The sequence below is a fragment of the Ovis aries genome, chromosome 3, assembly GCF_016772045.2.
Source record: "Ovis aries strain OAR_USU_Benz2616 breed Rambouillet chromosome 3, ARS-UI_Ramb_v3.0, whole genome shotgun sequence".
In the NCBI taxonomy this organism is placed as follows: domain Eukaryota; kingdom Metazoa; phylum Chordata; class Mammalia; order Artiodactyla; family Bovidae; genus Ovis; species Ovis aries.
Window position 1 is genome coordinate 57,429,105 of NC_056056.1, and position 19,645 is coordinate 57,448,749.

At 54.1% G+C, this 19,645-nt stretch overlaps 3 protein-coding genes across 11 annotated transcripts; 2 read left to right on the plus strand and 1 right to left on the minus strand.

Moving 5' to 3' along the window:
* Window positions 1–242: 242 nt before the first annotated feature.
* Window positions 243–8,473, plus strand: VAMP5 (vesicle associated membrane protein 5). The gene is made up of 4 exons (XM_012169297.4): window positions 243–286; window positions 6,425–6,501; window positions 7,416–7,553; window positions 8,027–8,473. Exons 3-4 carry the CDS (start codon window positions 7,470–7,472, stop codon window positions 8,195–8,197), a joined length of 255 nt encoding a protein of 84 aa, XP_012024687.1. The 5' UTR covers window positions 243–286; window positions 6,425–6,501; window positions 7,416–7,469; the 3' UTR covers window positions 8,198–8,473.
* Window positions 8,474–11,456: 2,983 nt separating this feature from the next.
* On the plus strand, window positions 11,457–13,327 carry RNF181 (ring finger protein 181). Of its 3 annotated transcripts, none has more exons than XM_027966737.3 (5): window positions 11,457–11,582; window positions 12,213–12,343; window positions 12,530–12,639; window positions 12,837–12,911; window positions 13,145–13,327. In XM_027966737.3, the coding sequence occupies exons 1-5, from the start codon at window positions 11,497–11,499 to the stop codon at window positions 13,310–13,312; spliced, it is 570 nt and encodes a 189-aa protein (XP_027822538.2). In that variant the 5' UTR covers window positions 11,457–11,496; the 3' UTR covers window positions 13,313–13,327. The 3 variants fall into 3 exon arrangements, with proteins under 3 accessions (XP_027822538.2, XP_027822539.2, XP_042101988.1); XM_027966738.3 differs by having other exon boundaries at window positions 13,189–13,327; XM_042246054.2 differs by lacking the exon at window positions 11,457–11,582 and adding an exon at window positions 11,932–12,061.
* Window positions 13,328–14,223: 896 nt separating this feature from the next.
* TMEM150A (transmembrane protein 150A) lies at window positions 14,224–18,479 on the minus strand. 7 transcript variants are annotated; one of them, XM_004005874.4, is made up of 8 exons: window positions 18,418–18,479; window positions 17,707–17,891; window positions 17,235–17,282; window positions 16,831–16,917; window positions 15,931–15,998; window positions 15,503–15,630; window positions 15,219–15,396; window positions 14,224–14,995 (listed from the first exon to the last, which is right to left on the minus strand). In XM_004005874.4, the coding sequence occupies exons 2-8, from the start codon at window positions 17,769–17,771 to the stop codon at window positions 14,754–14,756; spliced, it is 816 nt and encodes a 271-aa protein (XP_004005923.3). In that variant the 5' UTR covers window positions 17,772–17,891; window positions 18,418–18,479; the 3' UTR covers window positions 14,224–14,753. The 7 variants fall into 7 exon arrangements, with proteins under 7 accessions (XP_004005923.3, XP_060268081.1, XP_060268082.1 ...); XM_060412098.1 differs by having other exon boundaries at window positions 15,503–15,998; XM_060412099.1 differs by having other exon boundaries at window positions 15,503–15,998; window positions 18,361–18,479.
* Window positions 18,480–19,645: the final 1,166 nt, after the last annotated feature.

Sequence of the window (19,645 nt, forward strand, 5' to 3'; positions counted from 1 at the left end):
AGGTGTAGATCTGGCACCAAGCTGATTAGGTGGAGACCCCACTTCACGAGGCTGGGGAATCCTCCCGAGCCGGGCGCCGCCAGCACCGCGAGAGGCGCTGTGTCCGGATCCCGGGAGCCATCGCCGGCAGCTTTCGATTTGGCCGGGTTTCGGTTGCTGCTCAGAGGAGACGCGCCCCCCGCCCGCTCCGGGCAGGCCCCGCCCCGCCCTCCGCTTCCTCCCGGGCCCCTGGCACTGCGGCCACTCGGGCAGAAGAGCCGGAGCGGGCGAGGCGGTTGCGGCGATGGTGAGGGCCCGGAGCGGGGCAGGGGGCAGAGGGAGAGCGTGGGGGTGCTGGGCGGCAGTCCGAAGTCCAAGGGCGGGGGCATCCTTCGCGACCCACGCCCGTTCCCCGGCGAGGTGACGACGGCCGGCCCGGAGCCTGGACCCGTCCGGACCCTTCGCTCCCCGCGCGCATCCCGGGAGGGAAAGTACGGAACTTGCCGGTCCTGGCTGCCCCTCGCCCTGTGAGTGAGCGGGACTTGCCGGAGCCGAGCAGTTACGCACCGGCTTTCTTCGGAGTGAGACTCTGTGCTGAGGTCCTGGTGGCGGCCACTTAGACGCTCTGTGACCCCGGGGCAAGTCACTTAGCCTCCCCGAACCTCCTTTTCCGCATGGTGAAGTGGGGTCAGCAGTACCTGCCTGGCTGGGTCCTTAGGAGGTTGAAGGAGATACAATGGCAGAGATCTGTCTGGCGCTCAGAACCTGCTTCTGAGAAGTGGTGGGTAATATGATGACCTCTGCAGCCCTTCCTGGGGCGGTGAGGAGCCAAGTCTGGCCCAGGAGTTGGAAACCTGAGCAGATGGGGTGGTAGAGGCCAGGCCAGCCCTGTGACAGGGTGTTGGAGGGCAAACTCCTTCTCCTGGGGAAAGAGAAAGGAAGATGTTTACAATAAAATTTCCACTGAAGTTATCAGTGGGGCATAGCTTGACTCCCGTCTAAGCCTTACCTAAGGACACATTCTTGAGTTGAGTCATCCCCTACTCCGTGCTGTAGACTCTGGCCTCTGTCCCTGCTTGTCATTTCCAAGGCAAAGGTGTTAGAAGCAGGTGGTGTCAGTCGCTTCTCCCCTTCCCTGGAACTCAGGGGAAGTTGTGTCCAGCAGGAAGCAGGCTCAGCGCTTTAAAATTCTGCCATGCAGGGACTTCCCTGGTGGTCCAGCAGTTACGACTCTGACCTCCCAATGCAGGGGGCATAGATTCGATCCCTGGTCAAGGAACTAAGATCCTTGCATGGTGCAGCCAAAAAAAAAAAAAGATCCTGCCATGGAGAAGCAGCAGAGGTGTGATGGATGTGGTCTGGCTAGGGGTTGAGATGCCAAGATGGCCTCATCTCCAGGGAACTGGAGGCAGGAAGAGGAAGCCGGGCAGGAAGGTAGCGATGAGCTCTAAGGCTGGGCCAGGAAACCGAGGGAGGCCTGGAGAATGGGGTAGAGCCTGGAGCCCATTTTCCAGCATGCAGAGCAAGAAATCAGGCAGGGTTAGGATGGGCTTGCAGCTGGCCCTTAGTACTTGGTGAGAAGAGGAAACTCCTGAAATGAAGGCTGAGGATGGGATCATTTATTGGGGAGTACTGGAAAACTCTGGGACTCTCACAGGTTCATCTCAGGCAAATAGTGGATCTGAGCCTGAGATTTGATCTCTCTCCCAACCATCTCCTGGCCCCTTCCTGTCTGTGTTTTCTCTCACTCCTGCCCCTTTGTCCACCCCTAGCATTTTCCCTTTCTTCTTCCCATCTGGTCCTTCCCTACCTGGTCCTTCTTCTTCTTCTTCTTTTTTTAAAATGTTTATTTATTTATTTTCGCTGCTCTGGGTCTTTGTTGCTGTGCTCAGGCTTTTCTTTAATTGGGGAGAGCAGGGGCTACTCTCTAGTTGTGGTGCACAGGCTTCTCATTGTGGTGGCTTCTTGTTGCGGAGCACAGGCTCTAGGGTGTGTGGGGTTCAGTAGTTGTGGTGCATGGGCTTGGTTGCTCTGAGGCATGAGGAATCCTCCCAGAGCAGGGACTGAATCCGTGTCTCAACCACTGGACCACTAGGGAAGTCCTTTTCTTTGCTGATTCATTCAGTTAACAAGGGTTTGTTGGGCATTTCCTTTGCTAGTCATGGTGATGGGTACAGGGAATAGGGTAGGAACAAAATACTGATGGGAAAGGCAGAAACTGAGTGGGGAATGACTTGATTTATTCATCTTGTAGATGGTCCTCACTTATGCACTGTGCAAACCATTTGGGTTTTTGAGCCACAGGCCTTCCTCATTTGCACATAAATTGAGTTGGCAGCATCAAAAGGTCTGGTGGGTCTTTAGCCAGTCAGCTAAAGCATTTGACCTCCCTTTAGCACCATCCAGTTTAACACAGGGGTTAAGAATGTGATCCTTGAAGACTAAGTCGGTTCAGGTCCCAGATTTTCTGTTCACTGACTCTGTGACCTTGGCTGGGTGATTTAACCCCTCTGAGCCTCGGTTTCTTATAAAACTGAGATAAAGGTACTTTTCTCAGTGTATTGTTGTGAGGCTTTAATGAGATAAATTTGAGCAGTCAGCTAGCAGCTCAGTGCTTAGCTCAGAGTATGTGCCCATTGATTGGGAGCTTTTATTACTGTCAAGATGTAAAACATTCTCAACAGCCTGCAAGGCCTGATGGAAATGCACTAGATGTAAGTTATCAAAGGCCCATGTCAAGTTCTATATATAGGTTAGAGACAATTATGTGCACAAGTTGGCCATAGGGAAGAGCTTGCTTGGCTGTGTATTTTGTAAAAATATTTGAGTTTTATTTAAAAATGTTTTTTAGATTCATTTATTTATTATTTTATTATTTATTAAAAAAACTTTTTTTGAGCATGGTGGGTCTTTGTTGCTTCACGCAGGCTACTTTCTGGTTGCGGCGCGCGGGCTTCTCATTGTGGTGGCTTCTCTAGGCGTGTGGGCTTCAGTAGTTGTGGCTAAGAGGATTTATTAACCACAAGTATTGTGTGGTTCCTGGGATCTGACAGCTTAAAAAAAATACTAGGGAAAATTGGGCTATAGCAATATATGAAGTGTTAGTCCCTCAGCTGTGTCTGACTCCTTGAGACCCTATGGACTATATCCCACCAGGCTCCTCTGTCATGGAATTCTTCAGGTAAGAATACTGGAGTGGGTTGCCATTCCCTTCTCCAGGAGATCTTATAGCAATAATAATGGCTGTTATTTATTGAGCATTCAGGAATTGTGCTAGGCATTTTATTTCTCATACATCACATGCCTTAGCTAATGTGGGAGATGTTACCACTTTATAGATGAGAAAGTGGAGGGTCAGAAAGATCATGTCCCCAGTCTTTAGTCGCTCAGCTGTTGAGCAGCAGAGGCAGGATTTGAAGGTGCTGGGGGCTATAATGCAGGGTGCATCTCTTAAGCTGTGAGCTCAGCTGTGAACTGACCCAGGAAGGAGTTGATACCCCAGGTCACTGCCTGGGTGGGTCTCTCTAAGGATGACAACGGTGACAGCTGGCTAGTGTTTCGTAAGCACTAACCAGGAAAAAAGGGCAGACAGGAGCATTTGAACGGGAGGTTTTTTGAGAGCTTTGTCTTTCCGAGGAACCAGCTGTTCTGGCCAGAAAAACCTGAGGGGAGATTTGAGAAATGAAGGAGGCATGTTCTGCACACAGGAAAACGGTCTGTTGATTTCCTGTGTAACTACCACCTTTTGTCCCTCAACCCCCACCCCTTCCCCCACTCTCGGAGGTGCCTCTCACCCTTCCTTCCTCTCTCACTCACCCTTCCTCTCTCTCCTTCCACCCTCCCCCAGCCTCCGGACATCTCCACATACCCTTGCTGATGGCACTTCTACATGCCTTCTAGTGGCTTCTGGCCTGAGTTATCTCACTTTCATCCATGCCAGTCTACCACCAACACAGAAATTCTCCTCCAGGCTCAGAAACCTACACTAGTTTTAGGTCCATCCGTCTCTCCCTTTTCGAGAGCATCCTTGTTTTATTTGGCTACCTCACACTGCATGTGAAATCCTAGTTCCCAGACCAGGGATCAAACCTGTGTCCCCTGCAGTGGAAGCGTCAAGTCTAAACCACTAAACTACCAGGGAAGTCCCACTTCTTCTTTACTTTTTGCTGCTTTCTCAGGCCCCACCCTGCCCCTCCACCCTTACTACGTCTGTCTGGAGTATGTTTCTGTCTGAGTGGCAGAAGTGTCCAAGCTCTACCTTACCTGGTCCATCTCGGTTCTCAGGAAATCACTTGTCTGTCGGCAACTCCAACACTCCCTATTTGTATCCCATGGTGTGAAGTGATCGCTCTCCTCTGATTGTACCATATACATCTCTTTCCCCCAGCCTATAGCCATCTTTACAAGAACAGCCCCAACTCATTCGGAAAATATTTTCCATGCATCCACTGTGTGCCAAGTGTTATGCTGAGTTCTGTGTGGCAGGAAGCCTGCCCTCTGGTCTCTTATCTCCTTTTAAATCCCACAGTTTTTTATTTTAATCACTGCTGGCAGAGACTCATGCATATAGTGTCCTTTCTGCTCTGCTTGAGAGAGGCCAAGGAGGCCCAGAGACTTGAACCTTGGGCCTGTGTGTTCCCTGGAGTGAATGTGTTCTTTTAGGCCTGGGCCCATCTAGGCTCCAGACAGGCCTGGCTTTGCCATTGGAGGATGGAGAGTGCAGCTTGCAGTGGGAGGCACAGCCAGCTCCCTAGAAGAATGTGACCCAACATCACCCCATGCTGGAGAATAAGATAACAACAGCTGTAGCATTTAGAGTAGGAAAAAAAAAAATGACATGCAGTGTTCCAGTTTCTAGCAGTGGTTCTCATTTTTTTTTAATAGTTTTAATTTATTCATGTCTTTTTTTTTTTTTATTCATTTATTTTTCTTTCGGCTGCACTGGGTCTTCGTTGCTGTGCGTGGGCTTTCTCTAGTTGCCAAGAGTTGGGGCTACTCTTGAGCTGTGGTGCGCGGGCTTGTCAATGCAGTGTCTTGTCTTGTTGCGGAGCACAGGCTCTAGGGCACGTGGGCTTCAGTACTTACGGCTCATGGGCTCTGGAGCGCAGGCTCAGGAGTTGCCCCAGGGCATATGGGATCTTCTTGGACCAGGGATTGAACTCATGTCTGCTGCACTGGCAATCAGATCCTTTACCAGTGAACCACAAGGGAAGCACTGGCTCTCGTTTTTTAATCCTTCCCAGGTTTTTGTCTTGGACTATTTGAATATAGGCATGCCTTGGACTATTTGAATGTGAGAGACTCCAAGTAACAGAGTGTAAGTCACTCAATTGTGTCTGACTCTTTGCGACCCCATGGACTGTACAGTCCATGGAATTCTCTAGGCCAGAATACTGGAGTGGGTAACCATTCCCTTCTCCAGGGGATCTTCCCAACCCAGGGATCGAACCCAGGTCTCCTGCATTGCAGGCAGATTCTTTACCAGCTGAGCCACAAGGGAAGCCCAAGTAACGGAGACTTGCTGATTATTCATATAGTTGTAATAATAGTGGTGATGGTGGTTGACTCAGGAAAAGGTAGAGATGAGTACAACTTCCCAGCTTTCTTCATGATATTTCCTCGTTCCCCAACTATGGCTTCCCCCAGTCCGAATGTACCCTTCTATTGTGGTTTGCTGGCCCCCCTTTTGAAACAGGCTTTTCTAGCTCATGAGTAAATATTAACCTACTTGGGTTACAGATGCCTGCCCCCTCGAAACTCCTGCTGGGTTAGAGAAATACACTGGGGTAACAAACTTGAACATCAGTTGCATTTGGATAAGTTATAATTGGCCCACTCACTGACTCCCTGTGATGGTCAGCATTGTGCGCTGGCCTCCTGGGTCCCCAGGCTGGTGGCAGACAAAGGCAGGGCACTGGCCCCTGCCCTCCCCCTGGGAGCTTGTGGTCCAGTTGGGGAGAGAGGACTCATATACTGGGAATGCTTGGAGGTTATGTGCAAGGCAGCTGCGAGGATCCTGTATGGGGATTCTTGCCTGAGTAGGAGGTGGCCCTCTGTGACCAGCAGATCCCTTTCCTTTTTCTGGTTTTAAGTGGAATTCAGTCAAATGCTGAAACGTCTGCTGCAGACAATGGGCAATATAGTCTGGCAGGAAAGTGAGCTTGGCCCATGCTCTGTGGGGAGGAGATGAGAACAGGGTTGGGCTCTGGGGGACTGGGCTGGGAGAGTTGCTGTGGTTTGTTAATCCGCTGGGATTCATCTCATCCTGGCAGTGTGTCTCTGGACTCCAGCCTCCTGCCATGGGTCTCTCCCGGTGCATGTATCTGAAGCCCAGTTTCTTCCTTGCTTGTGACGCATGCTTTCTTCCGCTTCCTGACCTCTCCTCCAGCCTGGACCCTGAATCTCCCTTCCCAGTCCTCTGAAATGAACCACGTTCTTTTGTCAGATGAGGCTGCTGCCCTGGCTGGGAAATCCAAGAGCTGAATCCCAAAGAAGACCTCGGCTATAGCTGAAAAGCTGGAGGTCAGAAGCCAGGAAGGCCAAGGCTCCCAGGCAGACAGGGAGTCAACTCTGAGCATTGATGCAGGAGCAGGGTCAGGCCAGGAGGCAGAACTGGCCTGACCAGTCAGAGGCTGGGGCAGGGAGGAAGGGAGATCTAATCTGAGTGTGTGTCTATGGGGTTAGGCAGAGGCTATATGAGATGTGGTGGTCCAAAATGACCTCTCTAGCCCTGTGGGCTGGATCTCCTCCCTGTCTGGCTGTGGCCAAGTATCTCAGTTGCTTGTTCTTCGGTGCCTCTTTAGGCCAGTGGAAAACCCCAAGGCAGGTGCACACTGAGTTGAGGCCATCCTGAACAGGTGGGGCTTCCCTGATGGCTCAGACAGTAAAGAATCTGCCAGCAGTACAGGAGACTCAGGTTCAATCCCTAGGTGGGGAAGATCCCCTGGAGAAGGGAATGGCAACCCATTCCAGTATTCTTGCCTGGAGAATTCCATGGACAGAGGAGCCTGGTGGTCTGTAGTCCACGGGGTCACAAAGAGTCAGACATGACTGAGTGACTTTCACTTCACTTCACTTCGAACACGTGAGCCGAGTGTCTGCTTTGTGGGAGGGTGGGCAGGTCCTGGGAAGGTCTCATCCTGGGGCACCTTAGACGAAGCTGAGATGCTGGAAGTCAAGGCTGACCTAGGACCTGCCTTGATGGGCGTGGGGGGGGAGCCAAAGGCGAGCCATACTCCCCAAGAGACCAGCCCTTCATTCAGCACATATCAGACCCTTATGTGAATAATGCCATTATAATGCTGTTCCCCTTACTCATACACTGCACACACACACACACACACACACATTAGGGGCAAGGAGGCCTCTGGGTCTCATGGCCAAATGAGGGCCACGTGGGGGCATCACGTAGCCCTGACCTTGGGCTTGGTGCCCAGGCAGGGAAAGAGTTGGAGCGATGCCAGCGGCAGGCGGATGAGGTGACAGAAATCATGCTCAACAACTTCGACAAGGTCCTGGAGCGTGACGGGAAGCTGGCGGAGCTGGAGCAGCGTTCAGACCAACTCCTGGATATGGTGTGAGGCCTGGGGAAGCAGAGAGGGAGAGGGAGAGGCTAGAAGGGACCCTCAGAGGGAGCACTCAGACTGTGCCCGGGGCTCTCCAAGCCATGGGTGGGGCCTGATGCTTACCCAAAGGCCGGTGTGGGTTTCTTGAGGGCCCCCTAGCCCAGCTGGCAATGGGTGGGGAGGCCTTGTGAAGGATGAAGGCCTTGGTTTGAAGCTGTGGATTGTCCTAAAAAGTTGAAGACTGGCATTGTTAACTGAGAGTGAACCCGCAGGGCTGTGAGTCGAGGGCTACACCAGTGTCTAGACCTGGAGTCAGGCTGGGAGGGTCCCAAGACAGGCTTTGTGGAGAAAGGGAGCTGACAGGTTGGGGAGGTTGAGCAAGGAGATAAGGAGACCCTTTGCGGGGACGGGGTTGGTAGAAGCTGGTCTGGGGCTCTGGGGAAACCCCTAACTCCCACCCTGTGTCTGGGGGGTGTCTGCAGAGCTCAGCCTTCAGCAAGACAACCAAGACTCTGGCCCAGAAGAAGCGCTGGGAGAATGCCCGGTGCCGGATCTACATGGGGCTGGCAGCGGGCGTTGCCCTGCTCATCCTCCTGATTGTGTTGCTGGTCATCCTTCTCCCACAAAGCAGCAAGGGTGGCAGCGCCCCATAGGTCCAGGATGCAGGCCCTGCCTTGGGGCCTGGGGAATGACCCAGCAGGGCCTGGAAAGAGGCTGAAGAGCCACACTGGCCAGTTCTGGTCTTCAGAGAACCCTGGAGTTCGCTCCCCTCTGAGTCACCCCAGTGAACATGGAGGGCAGCCTCAATGTGTGCACCTTGGTTACTTCCTGTCATACCACAGACTGGCCCTTGAGGGCAACCTGCTGCACTGGCCATGCCAAGCCAGCCCCCACCTGGAGCTTAGTAAAAACCACTGTTTGGGTAAAAACTGGTGTATGTGTATGTGTGTTTGAGGGCTTCCCAGGTGGTGCGGTAAAGAGCCCGCCACCCAATGCAGGAGACAGAAGAGATGCGGGTTTGATCCCAGGGTTGGGAAGAATCCCTGGAGGAGGGCACAGAAACCCACTCCAGTATTCTTGCCTGGAGAATCTCATGGACAGAGGAGCCTGGTGGGCTATAGTCCATGGCGTCACAGAGTCGGACATGACTGAAGCGACTTACATGTGTGTGTTTGAAGATCCTCAGATTGGTTCATCCTGCTCTGCCTCCACCCCCATGGCTGCTTATAAAATAGAAAGTTCCAAAGGACTTCAGCCCTGGGAGATGACATCTTCTTCTCCTTTCCCCATTGATCCAGTCTTACAGACAGATCCCTCTAGGGTGCAGGTGTAAAGATACAACAGCCCCCAAACCAGAACCTTCAACGGGTGCCCTTTAAGTCTGTCTTCCTGAGGATGAAATCTGTTATTCTTCTGAGTTTGGGGCTGTTCAGAGGGCCCATAGGATGACAAAGAGGAAGGCACTCCCGTGATCTTTATCTCACAAGGCTCTCACCTTCAGGGAGGCTCTTCCCCCTTGGGTACCTCCTCTAGTTTCTGCCCCCAAGTTCTTCCTCAGGCTCTACACCAGATTACAGATGCGGCATGCCTGTATTTCCAGTTGTTCAGTTGTGTCTGACTCTTTGCTACCTCATGGACTCTAGCTAGGCTCTTCGGTCCATGGGATTTTTTTTCCCCGAAAGAATACTGGAGTGTGTTGCCGTTTCCTATACTAGGGGATCTTTTCCCAACCCAGGGATTGAACCCAAGTCCCCTGCATCTCCTACATTGGCAGGCGGATTCTCTACCACTGGGAAGCCCATACAGATGTAGCAGGTGGCAGGAAAAGGGAAGGGCTTTTTTCTTTGTGATGCCGAAAGGCGCAGAGTCACAAAGGATGGCCTGGAGTTTGCCCTGTGGGAAAGAGCTTTTCAAAGCTCTAGGACTTCACAGGGCTAGGGAGGCAGTGTCTTCAGGACACCAGGAAAGAGCACTGGGTAAAGGCCAAGTAGGAAGGAAAGGTCCTACCAAGAACTGGGAAGCAAGGCAGCCACTGCTTGAGCTACTTAACTGCATCTCAAACTCAAGTGTAGGTGGGAAGAGGAACTCAGGGTCAAGTGTGTAACAGAAGCAGTTCCTTGTTAGGGGGACTGAGGGCTACTGACAAAGAAACAAGAACAGACCCTCCAGTTGTGTGGAGCTGTACCCTCATGGAGCACGTTACTTCCGCTAGGCTCACCACCATCAGCCTTTCCTGGGAAAGATGAGGGAAGCCCCGGGTATTGTGCTTAGGTCTGCAACACTGCTTAGAGGTCCTGTGGAATTGGACTTGGGTTCTTACATATGTAAAAAGCAATAATGATACTTCTTGTTGTTCAGTCACTAAGCTGTAGCCAACTCTTTGCAACCCCATGGACTGCAGCATGCCAGGCCCCACAGTCCTCCACTGTCTCCCAGTGTTTGCCCAAATACATGTTTACTGAGTTGGTGATGCTATCTAACCATCTCATCCTCTGCCACCCTCTTCTCTTCCTCCTGCCTTCAATCTTTCCTAGCATCAGTCTCTTCCAATGAGTCAGCTCTTTGAATCAGGAGGCCAAAGTATTGGAGCTTCAGCAACCAGTCCTTCCAGTGAATATTCAGGGTTGATTTCCTTTAGAACTGACTGGTTTGATCTCCTTGCAGTCCAAGGGACTCTCAAGAGTCTTCTCCAGCACCACAATTCAAAAGCATCAGTTCTTTGGCACTCAGCCTTCTTTAAGGTCCAACTCTCATAGCCATCACAGAAGGCAATGGCAGCCCATTCGTGTTCTTGCCTGGAGAATCCCAGGGACGGGGGAGCCTGGTGGGCTGCTGTCTGTGGGGTCACACAGAGTCGGACACGACTGAAGCGACTTAGCAGCAGCAGCAGCAGCTCATAGCCATACACGACTACTAGAAAAACCATAGCTTTGACTATAATGATACTAGCTCCTGGATAATTGTGAGTATTTATATTTATACCCTGTGTACAACATAAATGGAATGATTCTAGTTGCCAAATAAATGATAGCTAGCAGCCAAATCATTTAGCACACACACACACACACACACACACACACAGAGGCCTAGATCAGTTAAATTTGATCTTTGAGACTAAACAACAGTTGTGTGGAGTTTTTTGTTGTTGTTTTCCCCCTAAAGCTGCAACCTCTCCTTTCTTCCTCCAAGAGGTTCCTGGGTGCCAGAGATGCAAACTACTTATTAAATTCAAGCCACTAATTTTACAGAAGCTAGGGGAAACGCTGAGCAATGGGCTAAAAGATCACACAGACATATAGTTCCCTGAGCTGGTAAGGCCTCTATTCGGGTGGGGGAGTTTACCCCACCTTTTATTATTGTGCCTAACACAGCAGAACTGAATAGGAAAGTTTTATTTGTTTTGCGGGAGTCGAGGCGGCGTCAAGTGTCTAGTCCTGAACTGACTAGAGAGCAGCGGGTGCTGAACCGCCCGGCGAGGATGCGGCAGAGCAGCGAGAAGCCCCGACTCCAGGCTTCCCCAGGCTCGCAGAACCCTGACCCCTGAGTCAGCGCCGCCCTCTTTCTGAGAGGCCTGTAAGATCTGACCTGCCGAGATCCTCTGAGCCGCAGAGCGGATGGAGGACCCCTATAGCTCAAACACTTGGCTTCTCAAGATTATGCGATACGCTCACGTCTCCCAGAAACCTACCCTAGACCGAGGGGTCCAAGAGGACCGTTTTCTGACCCACCTCGGTCCCTGCCATTGGCTTTAGCCCTTGGTCACCTGACTTATTCGAGCCAATGAGAGGTGACAAAATGAATACTTCCTCTTCCTATGTGGCGAAAGAGCCACTGTGCCCGCCTCTTGGGGACTCTGATTGGTTGTCCTCCCTCAACTCGCTAGTTTATTGGCCAGCGCCGCGAGACTGAGGTACGGCCGGGTCTGAGGGCTGTGTCAGACAGCCCGGCTGCCATGGCGTCTTATTTCGATGAACACGACTGCGAGCCGTTGGATCGTGAACGGGATCCCCGAACAAACATGCTGCTGGAGCTTGCAAGGTGGGTGTGTGGGGCTGGGAGGTAGGGCCCACACAGCAGGTGTCTGGGCTGAGGCTGGCTGGAGAACGCGGATTATGTGGGGCAGCAGTTTCTGGGTAAAACGGATAAATAATCTGCAGAGTTAATTCCGCAGTGAGATTCGGGGGGAAGTCGATAATTTCGGTCGTCCTTGGACAGACTAGAGCAAGGGAATTCTGGAAAAAGCGATCTGGAGTGTGGAAGAGGGGGTGTGCGAACTGGAGGGCAGTGGGCTTTAGGAGGTACTGAAGTAGGCGGGTCATGGGAGCAGGGGCCATGTGACTGTGAGTAGGTATATCCGTTAGGCACTTCAAGCACGGAAGCTACACTGCCACTTGGAATTTGGCTTTTTTGGGTCATTCCTGAGTGACCCGAATAATTTCTCTCTCTCGTGTAAAACTGGAATAAATAACCTGCATGCTTGGGGTTGTCTGATGGCCTGGGGTTGTCTGATAGCAGCTGTAAGCCATTTCCCACTGTGCTTTTTTGTCTAGAGCACTACTGAGGGGTAGCTATTAGTATGACTAGTCGGGCAGAGTATTTGTCTGTTAATGTTTAGTGGATTATGGGGGCAAAGATTCTTTGGTTCTGACCTTGCATCCTTCTTCCCAGGTCCCTTTTCAATAGGATGGACTTTGAAGACTTGGGGTTAGTAGTGGATTGGGATCACCACCTGCCTCCACCCGCTGCCAAGACTGCAGTTGAGAACCTTCCCAGGACAGTCATCAGGGGCTCTCAGGCTGGTGAGAACACTAAGTCCTTCCATTGATTCTTTGGGGCAGGTCTGCCAGGCTGACCAACTCTGGAAGCCAGATTACAGTCTGGCCCTTCAGTTTTCCAGGTCAGGCTGGGGCAAGTGTGTCCTTCAGGAGTGGGAGCTAGGAGGTAGGGCCTGTGGCAGCTCTCCTGATTAGCACTCCCTCCTCAAGAGCTCAAGTGCCCCGTGTGTCTTTTGGAATTTGAGGAGGCGGAGACCGCCATTGAGATGCCTTGCCATCACCTCTTCCATTCCAACTGCATTCTGCCCTGGCTGAGCAAGGTACTGTTTCCTTTCTCCCAGCCCTCACCCTGCCTTGGGCCTAGTCCTCAAGCCTCCTCTTTCTGTTGATGGACCTTTGGGGTGGGGTGTGGGATCAGAGATGGGAGAGGGGTAAGGGTAGGGAATTGGGAGCTGGGGATGGTTGTTTTGAGCTTATGAAAACCAGACGGGCTGGTACACTGCACTGCTTTTCTCAGACCAATTCCTGCCCTCTGTGCCGCCATGAGCTGCCCACTGATGATGACACTTATGAGGAGCACAAGCGAGATAAGGTAGGGGGCTGGGCAAGTGGAGGGGGTGGTCACAGGGCTCCCTGAGTCCCTGTTCCTGATGCCATCATTCCCCACCTTAGGAGGCCTGAGTAGGCTCACAGTCCATGAGTCTGGCCACCTTCCCAGTGACTGTGGTGAGGGGCAAGGGCCTTGGCAATGTTCCTGCCCAAATGTTAGGGGCCTGAAAACAGTGAGCCAGCCCCACGATGGCTGCCCTATCCCTTCACCCACAGGCCTTTGGGGATGGCCCCCGACCAGTGTGCACTCTTTGCTTCAGGCTCGCAAGCAGCAGCAGAAGCACCGCCTCGAGAACCTCCACGGAGCCATGTACACATGAGGCGGCTAGGGCTGGACACTGGTCCTCTGCAACATGTTCCTCTTGCATCTCAAGCTCTCATTAAAGGTTTCTTCACTCATCCTGCTGCTGCATTGCTCTCAGGCCTGGGAAGGGGCTCTGTACCCTCCACTGGGTCTCTACTGGGATGGGGTCCTAAGCCGTGGAAGGTCCCAGGCTGGGTATCCCTCCCTACCAAGCCTGCTGGCCCGAGGATAATAGGGCCTAGGTCAAGAACCTGGCTACCAGACCAGCCACAGCCTGGGCCTACATGTCTGTGGTTGGAAGACAAAATGTGTCAGGCAGGGCACCTAGTAGTGACTTAAAAATGGTAACCAAAAACTAGCCAACATTTCTCCCTCCCCACTGCAATCTTTAGTCAGTGTTAGAATCCCCAGGGCTTTCTTTAGCTTCATTGCTGATTGCTTCTAACATTTTCAAGTTATTCTCTGTACCCCGTCCTTCATCATATCCCTTAAGTGTGGAATCAGTCTTCAAGCCAGACAATTGAGCAGGGTGAAAAAAAGTGAAAGTGTTAGTTGCTCAGTCATATCTGACTCTGCGACCCCATGGACTACAGCCCACCAGGTTCCTCTGTCCATGAATTCTCTAGGCAAGAATACTAGAGTGGGTAGCCATTCCCTTCTCCAGGGGATCTTTCCAGTCCGGGGATCGAACTGGGGTCTCCTGCACTGCAGGCAGATTCTTTACCATCTGAGCCACTAGGGAAGCCCCTGAGCAGGGTAGGAAGTGTGAAATAATCAGCTCAGCTCTTCAGACTGTTTAGAGGCCCAGAAAGGGCTTCAGGCCCTTCAGGGGTGCTTGGATAGCACTTGGCATCCTTTGTTCTTGGCAGCTTTGCTCTCAGTTGGGCACTCAGGACCCTCCCTGTGGGCAGGGGCTTTCTCCCATCCTTTGTCCAGGGGAAGCTGTTCTGCATTAAGGCCCTCTTCCTTTCTTCAGAACAGACTACAAACATGCAAATTAGAATTCTTTTAATAGATATATATATTAAAAAAAGTACTAAAATACCCACGTGGTTCTGCTGTGTTATTTGCCCTAAAGAAAGGGGCAGAGTGAAGAATCCCAGTGCAGTTCAGTGGGCCCATAGGGGGCCTTCCCATAGACTAAGGAGTGCTCACCCCCACCCCCGAGACTGGTAGCCCTCTCGCTGTTCCCAGCCCCCAATTCCTGCAGCAGGAAACCCCAGTGGTCCAGCCTTGGCACTGAGGGAGTAGAAGGCACCTGAAGGGGTGGCTGGGTGAATGACATGTGACCTTTAAAACAAAGATAACACTGCAGTGTGGGGAGTGGGCTGTGTGGCTTGGGCAGCCTGCCAAGAGGCCCGCTCCTCTATGGCACAGGTGTGGGACGGCCCCTCCTCCAGGAGCGAGGCAGCCTGTTTCCCAACAGAATACTTTTCGCAAAATTGGGTTTTTTTGGTACAAAAGAAATGCAAAGGAGATGCGGGGAGCTGCGGAGGCAGGGCCAGCCACCCTCCCCAGACCTCAGATCATGGCGACGCTCTCAGGGCTACAGTTGAGGTGGGTGGAGGTGCTGCTGCTCCCGGAGGACTTGCAGGCCCGGCCGGGGGTGGGCTGCAGCGCGGCCACCAGTGTGTCCGAGGAGACCGCCCCGAACTCGTAGCTGAAGGTGCCGTAGAAGATGAGAATGTCAATGACGAACACCCACTCACACAGGGCTGCCCCATGCTGCAGCTGAGAGCTCTCATGGATGAAGAAGACCCCACCTGGGAGAGGGCTAAGGAAACGTCCGGAAGGAGGTATGGGAGCCTGGTGACACCCTTCCTGGATACAGGCTGGGGCAGAGGACCAAGTCTCACCTCCCAGGAGTAGGGGGCAGAAGACCAGACTGGGCAGGGGTGTCTGTTCCCCCCTACCCCCCAGCATCCTGGGTGGTAGAGGGTCTGGGCTACAGGAGGAGTTCTTGGCCACCCCATCCTGGAAGGATACTGAGGATCAGAGTGACAAAGGCGATGGTTGCCAGCACAATCCGCAGGTAGGCCACAGCCAGGTCCTGGGGGGCCGTGGCCCCGTGGTAGGAGAGGGCACAGTGCAGGCAAACGAAGAGCAGGCCGGCAGTGAAGGCCACACCGGTTCCGACATAGTGCAGAGACTTAGCGTGGTCCACCTGGGCCCGGAGAGCAAGCACGTATCAGCCCCTCCTCCACCCCTTCATCCCCCGCCCACCTCGCTGTCCCTCTAGAGGAAGCTGAAAGGCCGGCAGGCGGGCGTACCTGGAAGTTTCCCACCACCACCAGACCCGCAGCATTGGTGCAGCCTGTGATGAGCGTCGTAGTGTTGACCCAGGAATGACGGCTCTGCTCCAGGAGCTGCCCATAGCGCAGGAGGCAGATCAGGGCCACTGGGGGAGGAGAGCACAGCAGGGGCCGGCTCTGGCGCCTTCTCTGGCCCCGATCCAGCCCAGCTAGCTTTCCCCAGATGCTCTGAGGGCCGGAAGAGAATGGACAGGCAGGGGGTGTTCTATACCAGGGTGGCGGTGTGGGAGTCAGCCTTGGGCCTTCATGGAATGCAAGTGAAGTGGCCCCGCTGGCCTTAGCCCTTGGTGCAGTGGGCTGCACAAAGTCAGGGCTTTCTGGGGAGTGGAGGTGAGGGTAGGCTGGACTGGGTGGGGTGGTGGTGGGGCACCGAGGGCACAACTCACCCATGAAAGCACCCAGGTTGCCAATGAGGCTGAAGAGGCAGCTCTCAGGGGGGTATGAGCCACACTTGCTGAGAGGAGGGGGTGGGGACAGAGTGAGAGGGGCAGAAGCCCTGGAAAGCCCCCCTCCTGGCCCACTTGCTCTCTCTAGTCTTATCTGCACCTGTTCCTTTGCAGGCCAGACCCTGATGGATAAAGGCCAGTGTCCCTTACAAACAAGTGGCCCCAGGCTGACCACACCTCCCCCCAAGGCAGAGTGCTGGGTGTTTGCTGGAGTTGGGAGAGCCCAGGATTGCCTAGTGGACCCCAAGGCTCCCTGGGATCCCTGAGACTGTTAAGGTCCACAGTGGGTCTGACTTCCCTTATGCCAGGGCTTAGGCTGGGCAGAGAAGTAAAGTAAGTAAGTAAAGTCACTCAGTCGTGTCCGACTCTTTGTGACCCCGTGGACTGCAGCCCACCAGGCTCCTCAGTCCATGGGATTCTCCAGGCAAGAATACTGGAGTGGGTTGCCATTTCCTTCTCCAGGGGAATCTTCCCGACCCAGGGATCGAACCCAGGTCTCCCACATTGGAGGCAGACGCTTTAACCTCTGAGCCACATCTAGGTGCCTCCACTCACTAGCTGAGGGAGCTGGATGGATGACATATTGCAGTCTCAGTTTCCTTGCCTATAAAGTCGTGAAAACAATAGCTGCCTCAATGCTGGGAAGGTGAAATGACCTTAGGCGGGTAAAGGATTCAGTGCAGGGCCTGGCTCATCCTAATTGGTAAGCAGTGTTGGCATATGTGCTCTTAACGGAATTATTATTTCTGGGACCCAGGGATATGCCTTGGCTTGAGACACTTGGTTGGAAGTCTAGCTGGGCCTTGGGTCTCTGTGACCTGCCAGGTTTCTAGGCCTCACCTGATGAGGGGGATGTCATCCAGGGTGCAGCAGGTCTTGGTGCCCCCTTGCTTCGTGGGGTCAGGAGAGCAGGATTCGTTGTAAGACCTGGCAGGTAGGACAGAGCATAGCCTGGGGGGAAGGGGTTCCCTCAGGTCTCTGGGAGATACCCTCCCAGACCTCCCTTGGCAGGGGCAGAAGAGCCCACTTCCCAGGACCCCCGAGACAGAAGCCAAAGGGGCAAATGAGGGTGGGAAGCAGGTAGGTGGGCACGAAGCCATGCCTGGGGAGGGGGCAGGCGCTGCCAATGTCAGAGAAGAGCAGTGAGGCCCAGTGTCTCCATCTGGCTCGAGGCAGCCCCGGCCCAAGAGGGAACAGAGATGAAGGGAGCTTTAGAGTGAGGCTGTCTGCAGAGTGCGCCATACCAGTTCTCCACGGGGCACACGTGGTGGTTCATCACGGCCATGGCATACCTGCGGGAGCACAACTGTCACCCCGCCCCAGGGCGCGCCCAGCCTTCCCCCTCCGACTCTTCCTTCATTCAGTCTCACTCTCTTTTCTGGGGACTTGAGTTGGGGTGGCCCTGTGGCCCGACGCTACTCTAGAGAACCCACAGCCTGGTCCCAATTCTGGAAGTTGCCCTGGCTAGAAGTGTGTCTGTCTGCACCACGCTGCTGGACAGCAGTGGTGCCAGCGTGTCCCAAGGGGCTGTGGGCCCAGGCGCCAGGCCAGGCTCTGGAGACAGCCAGAGTGACCCTGGGTACCACCCTGGAGCCTGCCACAGGACAAGGGGGCTTTCTGTGTGCCATCAGGCTCCTGTTGGGTCCTGGCTGGGCCCTGTCCCTCCTCACATTTTGTCCCCTTGTTGCCTTCCCCCCATCCCCCCTCCGTACTCACACAGTCCATAGGCCAGTGATGGAGAATGCTGACAGGCTGACAGGAAGGAGGATCCAGGCGGTCATGAGGGAGGGGAGCCAGGGTGGTGGTGATGGGGAGGGGCGGGGAGGACAAGAGGTAGCAGGAGAAGAGGGAGTGGGCCGGCAACCTTAAGATACTTCGTCAAAACCATCAGCTGCCCGGGCCTGGTGAAGAGAGACAGGTCAAAGTCCAGGGTCTAGTGACTGGCCAAAGCCGGTGCGGGGAGAAAGGTGGTCAGCACCAGACGCAGGGCTCTCTCTGCGGCTCTGAGCGCTCACGCTTGGGGCTGAGCCCCCACCACAACGTGGACACCCTCCGGCATTCACCGGGGGTCCTCCGCGTTCCAGCCAGATGTTCAGACGCCGCAGGGCCCTAAGCTCTGGAAAGGAAGCCACCCTCCCTGGCCTGAGGGTCCCGGGCTGGGAGAGGGTCTGGAGTCAGGACAGTCCGGAGCGGGTCACGCCAAGAAAAGCCTGCGAGGGGGTCCGGGGCTGGGCGGAGAGGCAGCGGGGCGCAGGCAGTTACCTGAGCGCCGGCGCCGCGGGGAAGGGGCGGGTTCACGCGGTAAGCCCAGCCTGGTCCCCTGCCCGCCCGCCTGGGCACCAGCAGCCCATGGTCCGCAGCCCTCAGCACCTGTGCCTTCGCAGGTGATCTCTGGAGGTCTGGGGGAGGAAGGGGCCCCGAACGCACCTCCCCGGAGCGTCCCGCCGCCGCGTCCTGCTCGGCCCCCGCGTGGCGCCGTCCCCGGCTGCGGCCCTCGGAGCGACCCTGAATGGTTTAAAGGGCCGGGCGGCCCCGCCCCCAGCGCCCGGGGCCGAGTCGCGCCGCCCGCCGGGACTTGGAGTCCGCACCACCCCCGCCCCGGCGCCGCAGATCGAGCCGGGAACTACAGTTCCCGAGTCCCCGCACCTGCGTCATGCCGGAACGGTGGGCGGTGCCCCGAAGTGGGGGGAACCTGGGATCTGTGGGCGGTGGCGTGGGACCCCAGCCGAGGAGCATCTGATGCGGAGATACCAAAAGGATAACCCCGTCTTCCCTGCTCTTGTGGTGGAAGCTTCCGGAGGCGGGAAGCTCCGGGGTCTGCACCTCCTTCCAGCTGCACCTGTGATTGTCACTGCACACGTGGCTAAAGGATGCCTTCCTTTGCTGCCGCCGGGCACATTTTGCAACCTGGACTGGCCGACGGGGACTTCGGACAGCCTCCCTCAGTGTGACGCCCCTTGCCTGCCTCTGTCCAAGGCGAGGCCGGTCTGCAGAGCAGAGAGCACAAAGACCTGGCTGTTCCTTAAGAAATTCTAGCGCCCTACATTTGGCTTCTGCTTTCCTCGGACTCAGCAAAGTCTGGAGGAGAGCTACTTTCATCAGATACATTTTATTTTCAAGGATACAAGTACACAGAGTACCGTCCAGAAGTCAGCGTCCAAAACATGTTTCCTGACTGCTGAGCACTGGCTTGAAACATCCATTCTAAGCACACCCCCATGGCCAGGGGTTAGGAGGGAAAAGAGGAGAGGACGGCTGGAGACCCAGAGCAATCTGGGAAAAAGCAAACAGGATAGTGTGAGGATAAATTACCCAACAGCTTCACCAAACTTTATGTTGACTGGAAAAAAAAAGCACAACCCAAAAGCTGAGAATTGTGTTTTATTTGGCAAACTTTCTAAGGATTCCAACCCGGGAGGCAGCCTCTCATAGCTCTGTGGGACTGCTCCAAAGAGACAAGGAAGAAGTGAGGATATAAAGATTACAAAAAGCTGGTAGTTGGAATATCAAAAGCTTTACTGTTAATTAAAGACTAGTAACCAGACATAATGAATGTAGTGTTTTTCTTTGTATGGGAAGATACAAGAGTCTGGGCACACTGAAAGCATTCCTTTGATATGCACCTCAATTATCTGGGGCCAATAGCCAGCTTTTC

Excerpts from the sequence above, each read along its gene's own strand:
- VAMP5 (XM_012169297.4), top strand. The coding sequence starts at position 7,470 with ATGCTCAACAACTTCGACAAGGTCCTGGAGCGTGACGGGAAGCTGGCG. Across the intron at positions 7,554-8,026 it reads CAGACCAACTCCTGGATATG|AGCTCAGCCTTCAGCAAGAC; the intron begins GTGTGAGGCCTG and ends GGGTGTCTGCAG.
- RNF181 (XM_027966737.3), top strand. The coding sequence starts at position 11,497 with ATGGCGTCTTATTTCGATGAACACGACTGCGAGCCGTTGGATCGTGAA. Across the intron at positions 11,583-12,212 it reads ATGCTGCTGGAGCTTGCAAG|GTCCCTTTTCAATAGGATGG; the intron begins GTGGGTGTGTGG and ends CCTTCTTCCCAG. Across the intron at positions 12,344-12,529 it reads CATCAGGGGCTCTCAGGCTG|AGCTCAAGTGCCCCGTGTGT; the intron begins GTGAGAACACTA and ends TCCCTCCTCAAG.
- TMEM150A (XM_060412097.1), bottom strand. The coding sequence starts at position 17,232 with ATGGCGCACTCTGCAGACAGCCTCACTCTAAAGCTCCCTTCATCTCTG. Across the intron at positions 15,999-16,830 it reads GATGACATCCCCCTCATCAG|CAAGTGTGGCTCATACCCCC; the intron begins GTGAGGCCTAGA and ends CCCTCCTCTCAG. Across the intron at positions 14,996-15,218 it reads CTTTGTCACTCTGATCCTCA|GTGGGGTCTTCTTCATCCAT; the intron begins GTATCCTTCCAG and ends GCCCTCTCCCAG.